General features: G+C 46.4%; 1 protein-coding gene across 9 annotated transcripts in view; it reads left to right on the forward strand.

The window, feature by feature from the left end:
* Positions 1–4,875: 4,875 nt before the first annotated feature.
* Positions 4,876–24,034, forward strand: part of MECR (mitochondrial trans-2-enoyl-CoA reductase) — a 36,620-nt gene continuing 17,461 nt past the window's right edge. For 6 of the 9 annotated variants that reach the window (XM_008568665.1, XM_008568667.1, XM_008568662.1 and 3 more), the window contains exons 1-3: positions 4,883–5,073; positions 18,173–18,270; positions 18,731–18,862. In XM_008568665.1, the coding sequence (XP_008566887.1) occupies positions 4,898–5,073; positions 18,173–18,270; positions 18,731–18,862 (406 nt within the window). In that variant the 5' untranslated portion in view covers positions 4,883–4,897. Of the gene's footprint in view, positions 5,074–12,502; positions 12,566–18,172; positions 18,271–18,730; positions 18,863–24,034 lie in introns of those variants that run through there. The other 3 variants (XM_008568661.1, XM_008568669.1, XM_008568663.1) reach the window with 3 other exon arrangements.

Below are 24,034 nucleotides of genomic sequence, written 5' to 3' on the forward strand. Positions count from 1 at the left end.
CGCGTTCCGCGGTCTCGCGGCGCCCCCTGCTGGCAGAGGCGCGCGCTGCTGCCCCGGTCAGGCCACCCGCGGGCCCAGGCGCGCCCCTCCCCCACTCCCGGGCCCTAGGGGAGGCCCGGCGGGGCGACCTGGACACCCACCCGGCTCTGCACAGACCCGGCACCAACATTCTCAGGCGAGCGCGCGCATTGCCCGCTCCTAGCTCCCGCACAGCGCTCTCGGGGACGGTGTCCCTGGGTCACCGTCCCTGATGCTTGAATCCCCTCCACCTTGGCCCCTCCAAATGCGCATTCATACATACCTCCAAGTACAGGGCACTCATCTCCTAACAAGGGCGGTTGCTGGGACTTTGGAAACGCTGGCTTTTAGAAAGTTCTTCCTTTTCATGACTAACCCTCACTAACCCTCACTACACAGGTTACCCTCTGAATACACAGGTTAAGTATATTTGGGCCACTACCCAGTACAAGCCCTTGAAGAGTGATCTGCAAACTAGTTGACCAGGCACCTGCTAAGTGCTTTACCCACACGGACTCATTTCATCTTCACCTGTTAGGTATATATGCTAGATTCCCGTTACACAGTTGAGGAAATTGCAGTACAGAGAAAGTGGCTGTTCCAAGGTTATGCATTAGTATGCAGCAGCGCCAAGATTCGAATCAAGGTTGTCTGGCTTGAACTGAATAGGGACTGAGACCTGCTTCCCGTCTGGAAACCCATTCATTCAACAAATACTTTCTAGATACTGATTAATTTATTCAACAATTGCTATAGGCCAGGGTGGAGATGTAAAATAGACAAAAATCCTCACCCTCATGGAGCTTACATTCCAGTGGGAAGACAACAATAAAAAACAAATTTAAAAAAAGAAAAAGCCAATTCTCTGGTGTATACCCCTTATCACTGTCTCATACACCAGAGAATTTGGGGGGAAAACAGTGAGGGAAAATGGGATTGTTGCAGTTGTAAACAGAGTAACTAGTAAATGACGTGTTCATTATTTGTCTCCACCTCTAGAACGTGAGCTCCCCTAGGGAAGGACCTTGTTTTGTATCCCAGTGCCTGGTATCGGGCATGTAGTTGGTGCTCAATAAATATGGAATGGATGAATGGATGATGAATAAATGAATGCAGACATGGTCCTTGCCTTCATGAAGCTTACATTCTAGTGGGATAGACCAACAGCAAACATGTAAATACATAATTACAATCTGAGATGTGCACTCTAAAGGAAATGGATGGACTGTTGTGATAAGGAATATAAGGGGAGGGTTTTCTGCTTTAGATAAGGTGGTCCAAGAGGGTTTTGCTGAGGAAGTGACTTGATGACATTTGAGCTGAGACCTAAAGTATAAGGAGCCAGCTTTATGTAAATCAGCAGAGAGGAAGATTGCAGCCAAAGGGGACAGCCTGTGCAAAGGCAGGAGCTGGTGGGTTTGAGGAGCTGCAAGGAGGCCAGGGCAGCCGGTATGGAGTGAGTGGGGAGGAGCAGGGAGCCAGATCAGGCGCAGTTAGAGAGGTCAGCAGGGTCTGCAGGTCATGCAAGAAGCTATGGGCAAGGAAGGGGATTTGGGTTAAAGCCTAAGAGCAATGGGAAGCCATTGAAGCATTAAGCAGGAGAGTAAGTTCTGATCTCTGATTGTTTAAAGTCACCCAGGCAGCTGAGTGGAGAAAAGACTGTACAAGCAGAGGGACCCATGGGCAGATATGTCTCACTAGTGGACAGTGACACTGGGCAGAGCCTAGGAGTTCAAGGTGTATCTAGGCCCTCTGTGCCCCGCTTCTACTCCCAGCTGGCTCCACACTGAGGTTGGCACACCCAGAAGCTATCATGAGGCTGGAGGAGGCAGAGCTGAGCGTTCCTGGGTTCTTGGTCTCCTCTCTTGTGAGTGCTAATGAGCTCCAGGCTGACTTGGGGAAGGGGTCAAAAGACACAGAGCAGGCAAGAACCAGAGGCAGAGAATTAAACAGAGAGAGAGTCACAGGGAGAGAGGCAGAAGCAAGAAAAAAGTGATGGGGAAGAGATAGAGAGGGCCACCAGGAAAAGGAGACTCAAGGAGAGAAAACTGGTGAAGAGAAGAAACAACCAAGGATACTGTTTGCAGAGGACTCTCAAGGGCACCTCAGGACAGGAGTTTACACTGATCCCATTTTATGGGTGTAGAAACTGAAGCTCTGAAAGGCACATGCCTGAGGTCACAGAGCTAGTAAATGGTGGGCCCGGAACTTGAACCCAGGTCTGACTTATTTCACAGTCCGTTGCTTTTTGTGTGGGGGAAGACGGCAGAGACTTCTGGAGGGAGAAAGACAGTGCAAGCAACAGGTGGACAGATGAAAAGAAAACATTCTGCTTTACTTTAAAAAGACCACAAACGTCTATAATCATTGAGAGCAGAAGGAAGGAAGAAAGAAAGTCCTGGCCCGGAGTGACTTGCCCAAATCTAGGGAAAAGGAGACAGCACTACAGTCAGTGCCAGGCCCCGAGGAAATTCAATTACCTGCACCTTATGGAATATTTATGACAACTACCCTGTGCCAGGCCCCATATTGAGTGTCAGCGTCATGGAGATGAACCAAACATGGCCTCACTCTTGCGTGGAGGGGGAGTGGGCATATAAATAACTAAGAGACCATGTCCTAAAGGTCATACACCTGCACAGAGAAAAAACACAAAGGTGGCAGCGGGTCCCTCAACCTAGAGGGTTGCGAAACAACATCAAAGAAATATCTGAACCTGGAGCTTCCCAGACAGGTGAGGCAGGGAAGAGTATTTCAGGCAGGAGCAGCCTGAATAAAGCCACAAGAAAAGGAAGTGCTGGGAAAGGTGAGTATCAGGTGCAGTTGGATTATAGACTGTGCACGGTCCAACAGAAGATAAAGCTAGAAAGACAGGGTGGGAGTCAGAATATGAAGGGTCTTGAATGCAAGGCCAGGACAATTGGACTTGAACCCTTCAATCAGTGGTTCCCAGGCTTTGCCTCTGGGGAACCCAAATGGCCTAGACTAAAAATGAGGGCAATAGGGATGCACAGGGGGACAAAGTCCAGCCTCTAGGAGGAAGATTTGCTGGATAATTCTCCAAACTTCCTGGCTGGGCTGCCCAGGATTCAGAGGAGACAATTTGGTAGAGAAAATAATGTTAACAGCTCAATGTCATCTACAGAGTCTTCCAGCAGGGTTATTTTGTACCTCCTGGCACGAGTAAGCCTGTGTGTCACTATGAAAATAGGTGAGCAGGACTAGGTATCATGTGCCCGTGTGTGCCCGTGTGTGTGTGTGTTTGTATATAATGTAGGACCAAGTCTTTCCCCCACCATGGAACACCAAATATTTCTAATAACAAAAGCAAGCACAGACATTTATTTAGCACGTATTATGAACCAGACCCCAGTATGAGTGCTTTACATGTAACATTTCTCATTTAATCTTCACAATAACCCCTGATAATATTTATCAAATGCTTCCATGTGCCAAGCATTGTGCTAAATGCTTCAAGTGAATAATATCTCACTTGATCCTCACAACAACCTTGAAACAGATAACTATTATTCCCTCAATTTTAAGTATAAGGAAATTGAGATACAGAGAGGCCAAGTGACTTGTCCAAAATCAAATAGCTGGAAAATGGCAGAGCCAGGACTCAAAGCCAGATCTACCCAAGTCCAGCTCCCACACCCTTGATCACAATACTTTGCTGCACTCTCTTCCTCAAGCTTCAGGTCAGTAAAATCCAGGGAAAGAACTCTTACTTATCCTTCAAAACCCTGGCTCAGTGTCTCTATAAGTGACTCAGTGTTTGATGCCCTGCATCAAAATATTCTTGGGAGCTTGTAAGGGTGTAGATTCCTAGACTCCCTCTCCAAGATTCTAATTCAGTAGGTCCTAGATGGGACCTCAGATGATTTTTATGCACACAGAAGATTTTGAGTGACGGAGCTGGCTCCAACAGCACCTCCTCCAAGAGTCCCCATCCCCACCCCGGAGCACCTCTCTTCTGCAGACTACAGCAGTGCACTCTGTAATGCACTAACCCTCGACTGAGGTTTTAGTTATGTTCATGTCTTCCCACCACCAAGAATAAGATCTAGCATCTTTACGGGGCTATACCTTTTTACAAAGTACTTCCAGTGTCCCACTTAATCCCTGTCTACACTATGAGCATTTTGAGAGGGGGCCCTCCTCCTTGTGATTCCTCTTTTATAACGAAACACAGCGTTTTTACAATGTGTTCTCCTGTCCACGATGGTATTCTATTGTTGCATACAATCCTCACAACAATCTGGAAGGAGGCATATTATCCCCATTGTTCCAATGAGAAAACAATCTCGGAGTTTTACTTGCCCAAGGTGGCCAAGCCGGGAAGTGGCAGAACTAGGATTTGAACCTAACTCCGAGTCCAGTACTCCCGCCCCCGTGTCTGCTCTACTCAGTGCAGGGAAGTAAGCTTTACCGCCCTATGCCTACGGTAGTAGGGATTAAATGAGATGATACTTTAAAAAGCCTGACACAGTGAGTACTCAGTAAATGGTGGGGAGAAGGGGAAACTGAGGCCTGGGGAGGGTAAATGATTTCCCTCAAGTCAAACACCAAACCGCAGGCTGTAGACACAGCTTTAGTCCAGTCCCAGACGTTCCTTGTTGGGAGAACTGTTTCGGCAGGCTCGGAAGCTTCACAACTCCTCCGTGTCCTTCAGCCGCCCAGCCACAGCACTCCATTCAGTTCCGCGCGGCGCCATCGCGTGGGCAGCGGAGGGAGGAGACGGTCCCTTTAAAGGAGCGTGGGCGTGGTCACGCGGCGGGGCGGGGCAGGGGAACGGGGGGAGGCGGGGCGCAGGCGCGCGGTCGCGGAAAGATGACGCAATGAGGGCGTCAGGTTTTGTGTGCTGACCAGAGGGAGCATGTGGGTCTGCAGCGCTCTTCGGGGGGCGAGAACCCTGGCCCAGCTGCAGCGAGGGCTGCTCCCCGCTTCCAGCAGCCATGGGCCTGCTGCCTCCTCCTACTCCTCATCCGCCGAGCCCTCCCGGGTCTGGGCGCTGGTCTATGGGCACCACGGGGATCCAGCCAAGGTCGTCGAGTAAGAGACGACGCCGAAACCGGGAAAGGGGATTGGGGTTCCTGGAAGGGTTTAAGACGGGCTGTGGACTGAGAAGAGAGGGACAGGGTCCAAAGAAGGGGGCAGAGAATAGCAAGACCGAAACTGAAACCCAGGACCCGTTTGGTAGCATAGAAAGTCCGTGCTTCAAGGTAGCCGAAGACCCGAGAGGCACAATCAAAAGGGTAATAATGGCTGACGTTTATTGATCCGGTATTGTGTGTCAGACAATCCTTTGTTTAAATGAATGCTCTCATTTAATTGTCACAGCGACGATTGGGGGCAATTACTTGATTTGTCCCCATTTTGTACGTGAGGAAATTGAGGCATTAGAGAAATAAAAATCACTTTTCCAAGGTCACACGGCCAGTAAATGGCAGACTCGGAATCTGAACATACCTCTGACCGACTGACCTGTCTACGTTCTTACCCTCTGTATTTTTTTGGAGAGGGTTTTCCAGGATACGTTTACGTCCATTTGGATCTTCTCATTAAGTAGATTCTAGATCATTGTTTCCATTTTACAGAGGGCAACGGTCTTGTCCGAAGTGATGTAGCTAATAAGTGTAATAAGTGATTGGAGCACGGACTAGAATCCGTGGTTTCTGACTCCTGTCTCATGTGAGTTCCTCTCCACTGCACGTATGTACATGCACCTCAGCCTACTTAAAAAGAGCTGTTCTGGAGCCACACAGACAAGGTCAACTACAGGCTTAGCCTCTTAGTAGCTGTTTGATCTTGGAGGAGTTACTCAGCCTCTCTGAGCCCTCATTACTTTAATGGTTACTCTTCCTCCTGAAATTCTGTTGGATTTTAATTCATGGTTTGTTGGTCTGTTTGTTTCTTTTGTGGTTGTTTGCATGTAGCTGATAAAAACTGTGTGAATTGTCAACCATTATAAATCAGAACATAAATAACTAGCCATTTTAAAATGCTAGTGGGGCTGCTGGAGTGGAGCTAAGGCAAAAGCACAGGTCTGGGAATCAGAATACCTGGGGTCAAATCCTTGTCCTATCTTGTCCTAGCTGTGTGTTTGGCCAGTCACTGAGGTTCTCTGAGACTCGGTTTCATCATGTTTAAAAATGGAAAGAATACAGGTATAGCTCATAATGCTAATCAGCAATGTTCTCCATCAGAAAGCACCTGCAGTGCCTTGTTTGCAACTCTGATTCCCAGGAAATAGTTTGATTGCTTTCCAAAGGATAAGCAAATGTGGAATTATTTTAATGGTTAAAATACAGGTGAGATGTTTTGACAGGCCGAGAGGATAAGCTTCAGATAAAGTCAAGGTCATGCACTCAGCCTAGCCACATCCATCATTAGAGCAATGGAAAAGAATATTGAGAAGACACATCAGTCAATAAACTCCAAATTGTATGTTGCTTGTAGGTAATAAATTATTATGTTGGGTAGACATTTCCCTGAGGACTGTGCTATAATGAGCTGGTAAAGTTCTGAAGAGCAGTCCTCCAGGTCCGGGAATGCACCACAAATGGGAACGATGTAGTGCTTCTCCCACAGGCTTGTAATTTATGTGTCTGGTGCAGGACCAGCCACAAACCAGGTGCTCGCAAAATGTCAGTTCAATCTGAATCCAGTTTCAGTAAGAAGTGCACCTTTTATTGAATTCTACTCTGGTTATGAGGAAGGCATCTTAAATGTTCAGGGACCCTGAGGAAAGGCCTGGAAAGGTTTGGCAGGTGAATGCAGCTGCCTACTGATTGATTCCCTTCTCTTGGAGAGCCAGGGAAGCTGGAACAGACTGATTTTTTTGCAGATGGGGGGTGGGGGGGAACCGGCTTCTCTTTTCTACGCTTATGGAACCCTAGTAATTTCCTTGAAGTTCAAAACATGATAGTTCCTCGAAGCATTGTACTTAGCTTTGGCTTTACAGCTCAGTACCTGTGGAACTTTTAGAAACTACATATTCCTAGGCCCCACCCCTGAAGTACTTAATAGGTCTGGAATGGTCTTGAGCATCTGTTTTTTTTTTTAAGCTCTCCAGGTGGCTCTGCTGCCCAGACCAGGGTTGAGAATCACTGTCCTGTGGATACAGATCATCAGGAAAGCAGTAATTCTCCCTCTGACCCAGATTCGGGTTACTTTGCTTGTTTGTGTATGGACTGAGGCCAGAGACTGGGATTCTCTTCGTAATCATGTCTTACGAGGTTTAGGGTAACCACATTGTGACAGAAGGAATCAGATGTCCTTTACACATCCTGGTGACTTGTCTCAGTCAGGTTACACCAGATAGGGTCATGGAACTACCCATAGTCCAAACAGAGCATTCCCCAAACTGGTGAGGTTTGTGGGCCAGAGCTCTGGGAGCAGGAGGAGAGAATGAGGAGCAGTCTGCTCAGATCTGAGGGGTTGCAGAACTCCTCAGAATGAGGCCTCCAGGAATCTCCTGTTCTCATGACAACATTCTGAATGTCCCTCATTTCATTCCTGTTGGCTCCTAAACATTCCAGCTGTTCTCTACTAAGCCATTTCCCCCTGTCTCTTAGTTTCTTTCCCTTCTTCCTAAAGTGAGTTCCCCTAAATAAACATTTGGGCCTTTTTCATTAAAAGGATTGAACTGCTAGTCTAAATGAAGTAAGACTGCAGGAGAAAATTATAAACATGGGAGAATTACAAACATTCTAGAAATTTCAGAGGTCTTCATGGCCATTATCCCTTCTGCAGAATTCTAGATTATCTACCATATGGTTCCCAGAATCCCTGATGTCCTCTTTCCTTTTTTCCTAAAAGCCCTCTGAGAACTTAGCCTTTCTCTGAGTCTTAGGGTAAAAACAGCTCTCATTTACTTTATGCCTACTGTGCAGCAAGCATTGGACTAAGTTCTCCACATATATTATAGAATTTTAAATCACAATAATCCAGTTTGGTAATTGTTATACCCATTTTTACAGATAAGGAAACTGAGGCTCAAGAAGATTGAAAGGCATTTGCCCAAGATCATACAACTAGAAAGCCTCTTTTTAATGAAAAGTCCTTAATATAGACATAGCCCTGAAGAAATAATGAAAATCATATCAAATGTTTTTTGAGAATGAGAAGGTGTACAAAATTGGAAATAAGATAGGTCAGAAGAGAAAGTGAAATTTTAGGTCATTCAGGTGACCCCAAGTTTCTACTCTTTATAGGAAGGGCAGCCCTACCCTGGGGAAGATAGAAATACAAGCCTCTCTCTCTTCCCCTTTTCAGGATCCTGAAGCTTTAATAAAACAACATCCTGATCATCATGGCTTTCTTACCTGCCAGCTGCTAGCACAAAATGAAACTAAGCTAGAAAACCCTTGGGCAGGGCCAGCCTGTGGCTCACTCGGGAGAGTGTGGTGCTGATAACACCAAGGCCACGGGTTCAGATCCCATATAGGGATAGCCGGTTGGCTCGCTGGGTGAGCATGGTGCTGACACCACCAAGCCAAGGGTTAAGATCCCCTTACCGGTCATCTTTTTTTAAAATAAAAAGAAAACCCTTGGGCATAGAACCATTCTCTCTTAAGCTTGACAGAATTTGGGGGAGCAGGTGGTGGGGACCCAGGCTGGGTAGGTAGTGTGTTCTCACTGTAGGGCACTGTTTACTCAGGGGATTTCTTTTTTCAGTTGATGTCAGTGTTCAAAACTGTGCAAGTGGGCCAGCCCATGGCTCACTCAGGAGAGTGTGGTGCTGATAACATCAAGGCCACGGGTTCAGATCCCATATAGGGATAGCTGGTTGGCTCGCTGGGTGAGCGTGGTGCTGACAACACCAAGCCAAGGGTTAAGATCCCCTTACCGGTCATCTTTTTTTTTAAAAAAAAAGAAAACCCTTGGGCATAGAACCATTCTCTCTTAAGCTTGACAGAATTTGGGGGAGCAGGTGGTGGGGACCCAGGCTGGGTAGGTAGTGTGTTCTCACTGTAGGGCACCGTTTACTCAGGGGATTTCTTTTTTCAGTTAATGTCAGTGTTCAAAACTGTGCAAATGGGCCGGCCCATGGCTCACTCAGGAGAGTGTGGTGCTGATACCCAACACCAAGGCCACGCGTTCGGATCCCATATAGGAATGGCCGGTGAGCGTGGTGATGACAACACCAAGTCAAGGTTTAAGATCCCTTTACCAGTTTAAAAAAAAAAAAAACTGTGCAAGTGACTTGGGTTTTGTTTTGGTTTTTTTTTTTTTTGTCTTTTTTCGTGTCCAGCAACAGATCGCAACCCTCAGTGTCGCGCCCGTACCGGACCGGGACCGGCAACAGGATCGCAACCCTCAGTGTCACACCCGCACCTCGCTCAGCCAATGAGCGGGAACCGGTCTGTATGTGGGATCCGAACCCTCGGCAGGAGCGCCACCACACTCCCAAGTGGCACACTGTAGCAGTGCGCCACCGGGCCGGCCCAAGTGACTTGGTTTTTAAAACAGGACTATAGTACTTTGAAAAAAATGTTGAACGTTTTGATTTGATGCTCTGTCAAGAGCTCTTTATTATGGTTATGAATGGAGTGGAAACAGAACTCATTGATTTAGCAAGATAGCCAGTACTTATTCTTTGAAGGCCTACTAAGTTCTAGACAATGAGGGTGCAGAAATGACTAATTTGTGGGCTTTGCCCTCAGGGAACCCAAGTCTAGTCCAGGAAGTGGGCCACCATACTCCGTTGCTCTGATGGGATATGTTCAGAGTGCTGTGATGCCCAGAAGAGGGGTACCTAACCCAGGGTGGTCAGAGAATGCTTTCTCTGATGACACAAGGTCTAAGTTGAGGCTCGCAGAAGACCAAGCTAGTGGTACATGAGGAGAGAGTATAGAAATGTTCCAAGCAGAAGAACCTGCATTTGTGAAGACCCAGAAGAAAGAGAGAGGATGATGTGTCTGACCAACTAATATTTATTGAGCGCCTACTGTGCATTCAGTATGTAGTCCTGTGAGGGAGGAATGTGCTGAAACCGGCACAGGGGACTAGCTGAGGTCATGGGATTCAAACTCAAGTGGATTCCCCATCCTGTTACACTGTACATTACCTTCCATCTGGACTTCACACTAGCCTGTGGAGTTTAGGGCCAAGCTGTCCTACCCTAGTTCCCTCACACTCACCTCTGAAGGTGAAACTTGGCAGGCGCACCCCCGAGTTGTGCACGACAGGCTGAGCTCCCCTCCATCCAGAGCATCTGGAAGGAATGCAGCCTCTTAGTGTAACTCAAGTGGTCTTAGTTGTGTCATCTCCTAGCAGCTCCTGCAGCTCTCTGCTGGGCTTCCTGGCATTTCCCACCCTGGGTGAGGTGGGAGGGCTCCTCATTTTAGAGAAGGAAAAGCAAAGATGACACAAGGTTAGGCTGTGGCTCGGGATGTTTCATTGGGGACCACCTACAAAAGCACTGGCCTGGGTTTCAGTCCCACCTCTGCCACTAATTATTAGAGAGAAAATCCTTCCAGTCTCCATTCTCTTCAATTACTCTTCGATTAAAATAAAGGGGTAGGGCTGGCCGGTTAACTCAGTTGGTTAGAGCATAATGTTGTAACTCCAGGGTCAAGGGTTCAGATCTCTATACCAGCCAGCCACCGAAAAAATAAAGGGGTTGAACAGTGCCGGCAGTGGTAAATACGGGCATGCATGCTGTCCTCCCATCTTCTGTGCCAGTGAGAGACCTTCACAGCTCCTTTTCTATGTACCTCAAAACATACACACCTATTTACCCCATTTTTCCAAACAATACTCTTTCCTGCCCAGATAAGTCCTCAGCATCCTTCTCAACATAATACTGCAGCCCTGGATATTGTTATGAGATATGAATCCTCTTTGCTCCCACAATTGTCCAACAACAAGTCTGAGAAAGTGAAGCAGGTGTCGGACTGCCTGCTCACCAGTGGTTGCTCCAGCAACTTCCAGCGAGCAATGGTGCAGTTCAAAATCTGGGGTCTTGGATACAGGATTTCATCAAGACCCCCCTTTGTTGGTTACATAATCAGCAGCCCCCTAGCCTCCAGACAGGCAGGAGCTGCATGGTCATGTCTATACCTGTCAAAGAGACAAAAGCAGCTGCAGGCAGACTCTGCCCCTTGTTGTGGTCCAGTCTTGCTCTCTGGAACGATAAGGAGAGTTAGTCCTCAGGAAACTGAGCAACAGACTCTGAAGCTCCTTTCAAGCAGAGTTTCCCTGGCATCAGCAGATGTAGAATATTACAGGGCTTGCAAGCTTTCTGGTAATCTTGGTTGAGGGAAAGTCGGGGATGGAGAAGGCAGGAAGAGGAGTTTCTTTGCCAACTCTGGGTAGAGACTTGCAGAGTTGCCTTAAGTCTTTGATTCCCTTTAGTTCAAAACAATTATGCTAAAGAGTCAAAAGATGAGTCCTGAGTGGAGGTAAGGCAAGATCATTTCCAGGCAGGGAAGCCAGAAAAAGTACAGGAGGGAGGTGGATATACCTGGTACATCAGGTGACACGGAATACATGAGCTTTGCTCAGGGAAAGGAGCTCTCCCTGAAAGCCCAGGACTCCTTTAGATCCCCTCCAGCTGAGGCCGCCAACATTCCCTGCTGGGGCAAGCTATTACAAGCTGTGAGCTGAGCAACTTCATTCCCTCACAACTGCTCAGTCGTGCCCTGCTTGTTAATTATTAGTCACATCCCAGAACAATGTACCTAGCATGCCAGGTATTTCTCTAAATCACAGAAGACAGCTAGTTGGTGACCATGGGGACTGCAGACAGACTGGGGAGGTCCACCTAAGGGGTCGATTACCTTCACCCAGTGCCCTGTGTTGAGACACACATTTTTGACTGTACTGAGCAGATGAGCAAGTCTCTGTGGCCAATGAGTCTCTCCCTGTCTGTTCTTCCTGTTCAGAATGATATTGACCAGTTTGAGGTGATTGAGCGAAGATGAAAGATAAGTACAAATGGTTGCTAATTAAGTGTGGAAGGTGGGAAAGATATCTTAGCAGAGCTGCGTAATGCCCACCTTATACAGCAAATATAACTGAACCAGTCCCCAGGGTACTGGCCTCTTTTTCCCCACTCTCAAAAGGCTCTTTCTTCTGCCTGCTTTTGTCTCCCTTGTACTTCATATGGCATCACAGGTGTACAGCCTCAGCCTCAAAAGGAGCCATTGTGACCTTATCCAGGCTGTGATCTGTCGGTTGAAGCCAGTGGCATCCCTCTGAGTTGCATGGCCCCGTTACACTCACAGGGGAAGGACGTGAACGGTACTGGGGAAGCAACTTGAGACCTAGCCAGGCTGTGTTTGGGTGCCTCATTTGCACTCCGCCACACAGCCACTGTTTTCTTTGGTGAGTTTAAAAAAAAAAAAAAAAGGAACAGGAAAGAAATTGCTATGATTACACTAGAGGTCCTACTCATGGAATTCAGACTGGGCCCCTGTTTTCTTTCCTGTCTCTGCAGAATGGTATCCTTGACGACGCTGTTGGAACTGTCTGCAGAAATAGCAGCGTCTGTGGTATTGATGGCATTCCACGGGGCAGGCTGGGGCTGGTGTCCCTGGTGAGATGCAGATGGACTAACACACCTCCCCCCCACCCCTACCCCCGCCAGCATGCAGCATGGGTCAGGTCTGCCTCCTGCCACCATCCACCTGTGTTTACAGCTTCAACTTTCCATCTCCTAGATCCTTGTGCCTTCTTGGCCCCTCCCCACCCTCCTACCCTCCCACTTCTGTGAGTCTTAACTCGCACAGAGCAGCTAGGCTCCCCAGAAGACAAAGAAGAGAAGTAGGGACAGTTTGTGGCCCAGTGCATCATTTCTCAAACTGCTGTTTGGGGGCAGACTGCACTGTGAAAACAGTGTGCCCAGCTCAAGTTAAATCTGGGAAACTCTGGTTTACATAAACCCACATGGTTTTCTGTACTCAAGGACTTCTCAGAGCCTTATGACTCCAACATGCAGTCAGAATCTTAGGAAGGGGGTTTAATAGGCAGCATTTCCCAAACATACTGGGTCCCAGGGAATACCTAATAGTATCTCCAAGAAGAATTCCACAGTGTAGTGGATGCCAGGATGGTGTTAGCAGCCTGAGCTTTGGAATCTAGCTTAAGATCAAGACTTGCCATTTACTCTTGAGCAAGTTACTTAATTTTTCTGAGCCTCAGTTTTCTCTTCTTTAAGTTGGGGCAATAATTCCTTCCACATAGGCGTTTTGAGGACTAAATGACATTGTGTGTATAAAGTGGTAAGCATAATGCCTGGAGCTAGTTAGACATGAACATTAGTTGTCATTACATTGTCCAGCCAAATCACCCCAGAATAAGTTTTTCTACTGTCCTAGGCTGCACCTACACACAGCTGACTCACACCTTTTTATGTCTAGCCCAGAGCACCCTCTGCTCCATATCCTTACTGCAGGCCACCTGCTTCAACTTCAAATATAACACCTTCATCCCTACTCCAAATCCATTCTTCCTTCCTCCGTCTCAATGTGCAGTTGTCCAAGCCAGAAGCCTGGGAGCCATCAAAGACTTTCCTCTCCTTTCCACCACATTTTGTTGGTCACTAAGTGACATGAGTGTCACTTATTTAAAGAGATTCCAGGTTATGGAATTCTCCATATTCCCACAGCTCCAATCCAGACCACACCTGTTGCCTGGTCTACTGTCAGGTCAGATCCCTTGCCATTCCTTCCAACAGGAAAGCCTTCTTTCATCTCTCAGTCCACCCAGTAAACTCCTGTTTATCTTTCAAGCCCCAGCTAAGGTATCACTTCTTCCAAAGTCCTATTTCTAACCCTCTGCTTTCTCCTGCTGGGTTGGACCTCAGTCAGCTTTGCCACTGTAAGCCTGCCTCTGTTACAGCTCTTCTCTCAGTGTTTCACGTGAGGGTTCCCATGCCAGCAAGCTCCTGGGCAGGGGATTTCATTTTATTCATCTTTAAACCCACTTGGCACTTGGACTGCTAATAAATATTTGGTGAATTAAATTTACTTGAATTTTCCAAAAAGTCGCTCTCTTCCTTTCAGTGATTCTTCAGAGATATAGCCAGCTAATAGTTTCAAAGGTTTCCTTGGATACTACTGATAAGAGCTGCTATTTCTTCAGCATCTACTGTGTATCAGGTACTATAGTAAATGCTTATGTACATTAACTCATTTAATCCCATAAACTGGTTCTAGTGCTATCCCTATTTTACAGTGGAGTATTCTGAGGCTTATCTAGCTGATAAATAGCCAAGCTAGGATTCAAACCCAGGGCTGCTTGTGTCTCTCCAAATCCATGCTCTACCCTTTATCTGTGAACTGAGATCTACTTGTATTCTCATCTTGACCATGGTTGTCTAGCAGTCTTTTTTTCTTTTTTTTTTTTTTCTGGCCGCTGGCCAGTACGGGGATCCAAACCCTTGACCTTGGTGTTACAAGGCTGTACTCCAACCGAGTGAGTCAACTGGCCAGCCACTAAGAAGTGCAGTCTTATTGCACATTTGATCCATATGCCTAGACTGAATTCTCTTAAGGATAATCTCCATTTTTATTTGAGCCCATCCTTCAGTGGTATTTTCCTAAACTGCCCAGGACCAGGGAGAGCAAGTACAATTAGATAAGTCCCTTTCGCTTGACTCCCTCCCCTGATTCCCTAATGATTGGCACTTTTATGCCACATTTTCTCACTAGAGAGAAAAGTTTGATCCCAGACATTTGCTAAACACTGAGTTAAGACTAAAAGTTCTCTGCCCCCCATGAGCTCACAGTGTACCAGGGAGACAGCACACACACATTCTGACTACAAAACTAGGAGTGAAGTAAAAGGAGCACCGAGCTCAAAAGTCTGAAAGACCTGGGTCCAAATCCAATTTCATATCTGCAGTTCCAAAATCTAGAAAGCTCTGAAAACTGACAGTTTTTCCATGACTCATTTAGAGATAAAACCTGATGTAAGGTGAGGTTTTTATATGGTCTTTATTCATCCCAACTTACTGTGATATTCATACATTTTGCTGTAGAAACATTAATGTGTCTGGTTACAGGGTGCTGCCTCAGCCCCCACCAGGGGTGTAGATAATACATGGTTTTGAACTTGAGTTCATCTGGCCCCAGGAGTGAGCCTATGTCTTGTCCTGATCAACTGAAAAAAAATGTATGAAGAGACTTCATAAGCTAAAAAACAACAAACTCACATGAGATGGTCTTATGGCAATAGTCACCCCTTCTGTATGATGGGAGCACCAAGCAAGTGATTTTTCTTTCAGGGCCAGGAAGACGGTCAAAAGACATCTCAGGGGAGAAAAAAATTTGAGCTGGGTCTTGAAGAGTGAATTGAATTTCTCAATTTGTGGAGGAGCTGTGGAAAAGAAATTCTGGGCTGAGGGAAGAGCGTGTGGTAAATGTGCAGAAAAAATGTCTGTAAGCAGCTTGAGCACATGGACTTTGTGAGCTTACGAAAAAACTCTCACTATCTGTTAAAATGCAGGAGTACAGATAATACAAAGGGGCAGCTAATCCAAAATCCACTTGCTCTGGGCAGGATTTTTCTTTGGAATGCAAACTTAGACATATGTTCACAGAGAAACATCACTGTCTCAGCTGACACACCTCCCTGCTTAGTCTGGTGGGGAGACACTCCCTCCATCTCCCCATAAGGCAGGTGCAGCAAGGATCAGCCCACACACCAGTCCAGGCCGGTGCTCATTTCGCTGCCCTCTGCTTGGTCTGGGGTCAGTCCCTTACCAGCTGGTTTCTCTAGCATCAGACTGCCAGGTTCAAATCACTTCTGCCACTTACTACTTTTAGTGGCCTTGAGCAAGTTATTTACCTCTTTTGTGCCTTTGTTCCTCAGCTCTAAAAGCAGAACAATAGTATGAAAGCTATTGTAATATTATGAAAGCTGGCACACAGAGCACTTAGCAGAGTGCCTGACAAACAGTAGTTATTACTATTACAAGGACTCCCGCTCCTCCAGCTATGTGTAAATACATACATTCCTTAACACTTATTTTTAAAAGCCTTTACTTTACTCTTTCTGCCCCTGGTCATCAACTCCTTTCTAGTTAACCATTTTCTATAGAGTTTGTTGGTTTTTTGCAGCCATTTCTCGGTCATGGTGAGACATGGCCTCCCTTACTTTGGTCACGATCCAATGCAGGGATTCTCAGCTTGGGGTCTCCAGATCCTCAGGGGTCTAGTAGGCATTTGGGGAAATTTGCAAGCTAATTTCAGGAGGCTGATGTAGAGCAATGTAAATAAGAGCACCAATTTTGAAATTAGATAAACCCTGCCACTTACCAGTCACCTTATCCTGTGTAAGCTTCATAATCTCTAGGAGCCTGTTTCCCACTTGATAGCATGGGAATATTAATACTCTCCTCACAGAAGTGTTACATCTTCATTTAGAATATGTATTTAAAGCCCTTAGCACAGGACCTGATGTGTAATAAATACCTCATATATTCTGCCACCGTTATTTCCAATAGTACAAAATATTTCTTGCAAATCACACTCTTTCCCTAAGACCAAGCCTGAGGTATAATTAAAAGGTTGGATTTCTGCAGGAAGTGAGTGGAATTACATTAGCTCAGTGTGGTGATACTGCTGCCTAATGCTTAAGAACCTCTGGTTGGCAGTTATATGTGTCTTTGGTAAGTAAAAATGAGAATTATTACTTAAATACATTTGGGCAAAGAGAAGCATTGCAAACATGAAGCCTTTGGGGTTTGGAGAAAGAGAAGGAGTCTCTGATCATTAAAAAGTCATAGGAGTTCAGTTCCCTGTAACAGCCAGCCACCCACCCAAAAAAAACAAAAAAGTCACAGGTCCCACATGTCCAGTACGCTGATCAGTGCTATGTGGTTGGCACATCTTTTAAAAAAAAATTTTTTTTAATAAAAGTAACACATCGACACTGTCACTAGGCCTCCCTTAAAACCTCTCTGGTAGGGGCCGGCCTGGTGGCGCACCGGAGAGTGCGCTGCTTGGGAGCGCGGTGGTGCTCCCGCCGAGGGTTCGGATCCCATGTGGAGACCGGTTCCCGCTCACTGGCTGAGCGTGGTCCGGGTGCAACACCGAGGGTTGCGATCCCGTTACCGGTCAGTAGAAAAGACAAAAAGGAATAAAAAAAAAACCTCTCTGGTAGGTTTTGCCCATTTAGCAGAATTTCAGTGGGATAAAGATACTAGTACCATCACCATGGTGTCCAGGGCCCACCATGAGCAAAGGGGTCATCACAGACTGAAAATGGGATGGAGAGGCTCTTGAAAGTGATCAAGTCTGAACCTTCACCCCAACCCTGTTTTACAAATGGAGAAACTGATACCTATAGTGAAGAAGAAACTTGCCCAAGGTAACCCAGCCATCCTATTATGGAGCTTTATACCTAAGACCCCCAGCTCTGCACGCAGCCTCCTTTCTGACAGACCAGGATCTTCACCTGAAAGGGACAACATTCCAATGGGTGAATCACAGTCACCCAGGAAGTTCTTTCCAAACTATATTACATCTTCAGTTGGATCATGTATTTAAAGCCCTTAGCACAGAACATGGTATATAATAAATACCTCATAAATTCTGCCACCATTGTTACTATTAATACAAAACATTTCTTGAAAATCAAATGTAGGCCATCTCCCATTCCCCCTACACTCTCTGTAGCTAACGGAAATGTCTCCTCTCCCCTGTGTGTGTTAGGGCCAACAAAAAAAACCCAAACAGGTGGAGGACAAGTGGGCTAGCGCAGGATTTCCCAGATATGCCTGTTTGTAAGAACGACTTGGGGTTCCCTCATCTGGAGATTTTGGTCAGTAGGTCAGAGCTACTGATCTACTGAGAACCTATAATATTAGTGAGCACCGAGGTGATTCTTATAACCAAGCAAGTTTTGGAAAACACAAGGCTAATCCAGGCCAGCAGAGGTTTTAATATTTTCTGTCCCTGAGTAGGCAGTGGGGTTGAGAGGCCACTAGGGATTATCCACTTGCAGTTAATTAGTGAGTAAACCTGTATCCTGTGCTAATTCCTTACAGTACCTCTCTCTTTTCTAACAAAACGCTAATTCTTGGGCACAGATGGCATCTCAAAAATGTTGCCTGACCTACTTTGGGGAGATGATTTGAGCAAAAAACGCCCTGTCTAGCCTGGGTGACATTAACATCTCTCTTTGGCTCTGTGCTTAGACTGAAGAACCTGGAGCTAGCTGCTGTGGGAGGATCAGACGTCCGTGTGAAGATGCTGGCAGCTCCTATCAATCCATCTGACATAAATATGATCCAAGGTAACCTTGGTTTCTGTGGCTTATGTTAATTGGCTTTTTTGCTCAGCCGCCACCTCATTTTCGTTCCTCCTCAGGTGTGGGTGTGAAATCTCTGTGATTAGCAGCAGCTGTTCTCCAGATGAGCTGACTACAGAGTGTGTCGGCCTCTCTGGCCTCCCTTCTCTGGAACATGAGGCTTTTTGAGAGTTAGGAGGATTGCATTGGGGAATAAACCAACCGTTGTGAAATACCTGCGACATGCTGGGCTCATTTTGTAAGTTGTCTCATCCTCATAATAACCATGAATGCTGAAGAGTATTGTGCCCCTCTACAGTCGAGGAAGCTAAGGCTCAGATGTCAGTTAGGTAGACACTAGTCAAAGGCAGGGCCCAGATCAGACTTAGGTCTCGCTGACTCCAAAGTCCATGCTCTCTCACTGCCCAAGCTTTGTTGGATGATCCTTTACACTCTTCTCCCTCAGGAAACTACGGTCTCCTTCCCAAGCTGCCTGCTGTTGGAGGGAATGAAGGCATTGGACAGGTGGTGGCTGTGGGCAGCAGTGTGACTGGGTTGAAGCCAGGGGACTGGGTGATTCCAGCAAATGCCGGTTTGGGTGAGTTTCTCCAGGTATCAGCAGCCTTCCTGTTTGTCTGGATCCTATTTTATCCACCTTGGAGATGTCCACTTATTGGCTCAGAGAACTAAACATTGCTGCATTTACTTTTAAGTCCATCTACCTACCCCCAGTAGGGGTGGGAGCTGAGCAAGGAGAGCAGAGTTCTGCGTCTTTTGCTCTGGAGGTGATGTACCTGCATCTCATCTCCTTAAGCCCATGTTGATGGAACTTGTAAATCTTGGAATCCCTGTATCCCTAAATCCCTGCTATAGGGTACAGTGGTACTCCAGGAGGTGCAAAGCGCTAAATCAATAACCTCAATAAAGGGAGTGCTACGAGTTGGAATACAGGTACAAGCAGAGGGCACTCTGGCTCCCCTGTGTGTGCATGTGTATGTGTGAGAGAGAGAGAGAGTCTTGGGGAAGGATTAGAAAAGGCTTCATGGAGAAGGCTTCATGAGAATAGACCTTTGGATGAATTTTGTTAAGTGGAGATGAGCCAAAAATCATTTCATGTGGAGGAAGTAAAATGAGCAAAGACACAAAGTTGAGATAGAGAAATGGTGGAAAATCCAGTGTAGCGCCAGCAGAGGATTTGCACATGGGAGAGGATTGCAGGAGTGAGAAAGCTCAGAAAAATAGTTGGGGCCACATGGGGTAAAGCCCTGCAAAAGCCAAGCTAAGGAGTAGGATTTTCTTTGACATATAATAAGGAGTCATTGGTGAGTTTTGCTTTATATAATTTGTATAATGCGTGTGCCTCACAGCAGCCCCAAGAGCAAGGCAGACATTATCCACCCCATTGGACATATGAGGTACTGAAGCCTTTGCCCAGCCTCAAACAGCAAAATGAGAGAGAGCCCACCAGACTCTTGCCTCCTATGTTTTTCCCACTACACTGCAGTGTTAGGACCCTTTGGGATATAACTTACAGAGCCCCAGCTCATATTTGCTTTAAAGGAAGTTAGTTGATTTCTGGAACTGGGAAGTGTAAGAGATTGAGAGCTTCAGGCACAGCTGGATCCTGGAACCCCAATGATAGCAGAGTTCTGTCTCTCTCTATTTCTTACTAGCTCTTAGATGAGATCTCGCCACATAATATAATTAGGGCAGCAAATATTTCTTGACCACGCTCTTCGTGCCAGACACTGTTCTAACACTTTATGTGAATTAACTCAATTATTCCCACAATATGAGGTAGATACGTTATTATTCCCATTTTACAGATTAGACAAAGGATTAAGCAACTTGCCCAGAGTCACCCAGCCAGTAAGTGGCAAAACTAAGATTCAAATCCACTTTAATATATACCTTTCATAGTTGACCACCAGCAACCTGAGGTTTGCATCACCCTGAGAACAAACAAAGGAGCATGTGCTCCACAATCACGTTGAGCACAACCATATCCAACCCCCAGAATGGCCCTGACTAGCCATGCCTGGGTCCTTGCCTGGGTCCTTGCCCATCCATGAACTAATCACCAAGGGAATGGGGTTGTGGGCCACTCTGATTGCCCCGGTTGAGTCTCTTGCCACTTCCATGGTAAAGAGAGAGGGTGAGGCGTTATGGTTGACAGCCCCAGAGGCTACAAAGGAGCACTTCTAGAAAGAAAAAGGTACCAGGAAAGAAAAAATGGTAACAGAAATCTACTACAAGTTCTTTGCCTATCTGAGGTCCAGGAGGTTGCCAAGAATGGTTCCACACTCTCCTACACCCACCTGGCAGTGAAGAGCCCAGACACCTGAGCAGATTGAGAGCCGCAAGGACTCACTAGACACTGATGTCAGTGCTTTGGACCAGCCCCTGTGCTGAGTGAAGGGCACACCATGATGGGTCAGACACAGTTCCTGTCCTCAAAGTGCCCCAGGGCGGGAGGCCCAGGAATGGAAAGACAACATTTAATACAGTGTGGTATAAGTGTGCTGTAATCACAGGATGGACACAAAGGCAAGAGTTCCCCATTTTGAGAAGCATTAGGAAAGGTTTCCCAGAGAAGGGCTGTTGAACTTGGTCTAGAAAACCGACTATTAAGTACAGCCAGTGGACTAGGTTGGGAGGGGCTTCGCAGGCAGGGAGTGCAGCATGTGCAAAGGTAAGATGAAGAGAGAAGGCACAGCACCATCAGCACTGCAGCCAGCTCAGTGGGGCTGGGTCATGGGTAAGAGTGTGAGAGAAGTGAGATGAAGCTGGAGCAGTAAACTGCGGCTGGGTCGTGGGGGGCCTGCGTCTACAATCAGAGAGGTCCTGATGGAGAGAGTTAAGTAGAGGAATGACTTGATCAGATTTTTCCAGTGCTGAGAATGGTCTGGAAAGGCAGAGGGTAGAGGCAGGAAGCCAGTGAGGAGATGGACAAACATGTCAGACTTCAGATGATGAGAGTCTGAACAAGACAGCGCCATGGGACTGGAGAAGAGGGGGTAGATTCAAGAGCTAAAATAACAGGACTTGGGAATACTTTAGAATTGGAGAGGAGCATACGGGATGTCTGCCAGGTGCACAGGTATTTGCATGTGTGGTGGTGTTAGCCAGAATAGGGCTTTCTCCCTGGAGAAAAGGTGAGTCTTTTAAGGAAGGTGCCAGTCAGAGAGGATGAGGATTTTATAATTGTGAGGGCTATAATTAACTCAGTTTATTCAGTAAACATTTTGTGTACATCTACAATGTGCTGCGCTGTAGGATACAGCAGCAAACAGACAAGGTCTTTCTTTTTTTTTTTTGGCGGCTGGCCAGTACAGGGATCCAAACACTTGACCTTGGTGTTACAACACTACACTCTAACCAACGGAGCTAACCGGCCAGCCCCAGACATGACCTTTCTTCTCATGAAGATCAGTTTAGTAAGAGTAGCAATCATTAAACACGCAAGTCTCTCCTGACCAGATCTTGGTAATTTTTCATGATACTGAGCTGCCCAGTTCTTGCTGTGCCCACAGTCAGCTTTTTCCAACATGCAACCAGTCCCAGAAGAGCACTGGGCCAGTGTGGATAGGTCTTTGTCAGCTGACTTTCTCACTTGAGAAACACTCAAAACCCTCCTGAGGCAGCACAGAGCAGTGGAAATAGATGGCCTGGGAATCAGCACAGGTTTCCTTCCAGCTCTGCTGCACGACCTTGTTTAAGTCACAGCTACTCTGAGTGTCAGTTTTCTCATCTCTAAAGTGGATCTAATAGTTGCTGCCTTGCATATCTCAAAAGATTCATATGCAGTTCAACTGAGGGAATACACACAACACACTAGAAAAACAACACTTAATACAGTGCAGTATAAGTACTATAATCGCAGGATGGGCACAAAGGCAAGAGTTCCCTATCTTGGGAAGCATTAGGAAAGGCTCCAAGAGAAGGGATGCTTGAACTTGGTCTGGAAGTCCAACTACTGCAGAGGAACCTTTTAACTTCTCAACTTCTTTGCAAATGATAAACTTCTGTTTGTATTAGATCAGGAATTGGCAAACGTTTCTCTTAAAGGGCCAAATGCTAAATATTCCAGGCTTTGCAGGCCATACCTTCTCTGTTGTGACTATTCAACTCTGCTGTTGTAAATAATGTAAATTGCCATAGACAATACATAAACAAGTGAGTGTGGCTATGTTCCAATAAAACATTATTTATAAAAACAAGTGGTGAGGCAGATTTGTTCCATGGGCCGTAGTTTACCAACCCCCACATTAGATGATGGAGATGGTTAAGGGTCAATTGCACATGAGTGAGGAAGAGAAATTCTCAGAGCTAGGGCCTGGGAATTAGGATCAGTAAAGTAAACCAATGTGTATTACACACCTGCTATGTACTAGGCACAGTGATAGTCTCTGTACAAATGTCATTTCATTTAATCTTCACACTATGATGTAAGTGTTATTCTCTGCATTTCATAGATCATGAAAACTGAAACTCAAAAAAGGGTAAGTGATAATTTGAAGTCACACAACTAGCGAGTGGTATGGCTGGGGTTTTTAAGCAGGTCTCTCTACTCCAAAGCCTAAGGGTTTCTACTTTAAATCCTGAAAGCCCTTGTTGCTGACCATGGGCACTACCCCCATCCCACTCAGTCTCTCTTGAGAAGAGGATTAGGGACTGCTAAGCCCCAGAAATCCATGTCAAGGGCTGGATTTCCATTGTCATACCATAAGGGGAATTAGAAAACACCCTTGATTTCATGCATAGAAAGCCCTACACTAAGCATTTGGGTTAGAATAGAGTACAGTAAACGTTAGCTAAGATGAGTGGGAGTAAGGATTATGAACATTTGAAAACCAGGCTGGGTGAAGCCCAGAGAATGCCAAGGAGAAGGGCACACCAAGATGGATCAGACACAGACACAGTTCCCATCCTTGAAGTGCCCTTGGTTGGGGGTGGGAGGCACAGGAATGGAAAAACAATACTTAATACAGTGCAGTATAATAAATGCTGTAATCACAGGATGGGCACAAAGGCAAGAGTTCCCTATCTTGGGAAGCATTAGGAAAGGCTCCAAGAGAAGGGATGCTTGAACTTGGTCTGGAAGTCCAACTACTGCAGAGGAATCCTTCAACTTCTCAGTCTCTTATTTTCTCAGGGACAGACCTACCCTGGGATTAACACAGCCTTTAAATAGTGTTCCTGCCTCCCCTCCACAGTTCCTGGTCCCTAAAGCCCACGTTTTCTCCCCTCTCCTGTAGCACAATGAGTAAGTGCCCAGGCTGCTCTCTACTTCCCACAGCTGGACCACATGGTACCAGGATCCTGTTAGAATCCCAGCAACTGGATAGTGATTGGGCACACCCGAGAGCTGTGGAAGTGATGTCAAGGGCCCCAGAGACATCACAGCCACCAGACACTGAGGCTCCAGTTAATTTTCCTAAGGTGATGTAGTGGAGCCAGGGCTCAAGGATGGCTGTCTGATTCCAGGGCCTCCCCTTCACCTCTTCCTCGTACAGGTTCCTGCTGGCATGAGTGAGGACCTGTCCCCTCACCAGTCCTCATCAAGTCCTGATGATTCCATCTTCAAAACAGAACTCGAATCCATCTTCTCTTCTTCATTGCCACTACAAAGTCTTGGTCTAAGCAGCCATCATCTCATACCTCGACCCCTGCCAAAGCCTCCTTTTGGCCTCCCCACTTCCGTCCCACAATCTTTTCCACCCACCAACAAAGTGATCTTTTTTTTTTTTTTTTTTTTTTTTTTTTTTTA

Source organism: Galeopterus variegatus, unplaced genomic scaffold (genome assembly GCF_000696425.1).
Source record: "Galeopterus variegatus unplaced genomic scaffold, G_variegatus-3.0.2 Scaffold431, whole genome shotgun sequence".
Taxonomy (NCBI): Eukaryota; Metazoa; Chordata; class Mammalia; order Dermoptera; family Cynocephalidae; genus Galeopterus; species Galeopterus variegatus.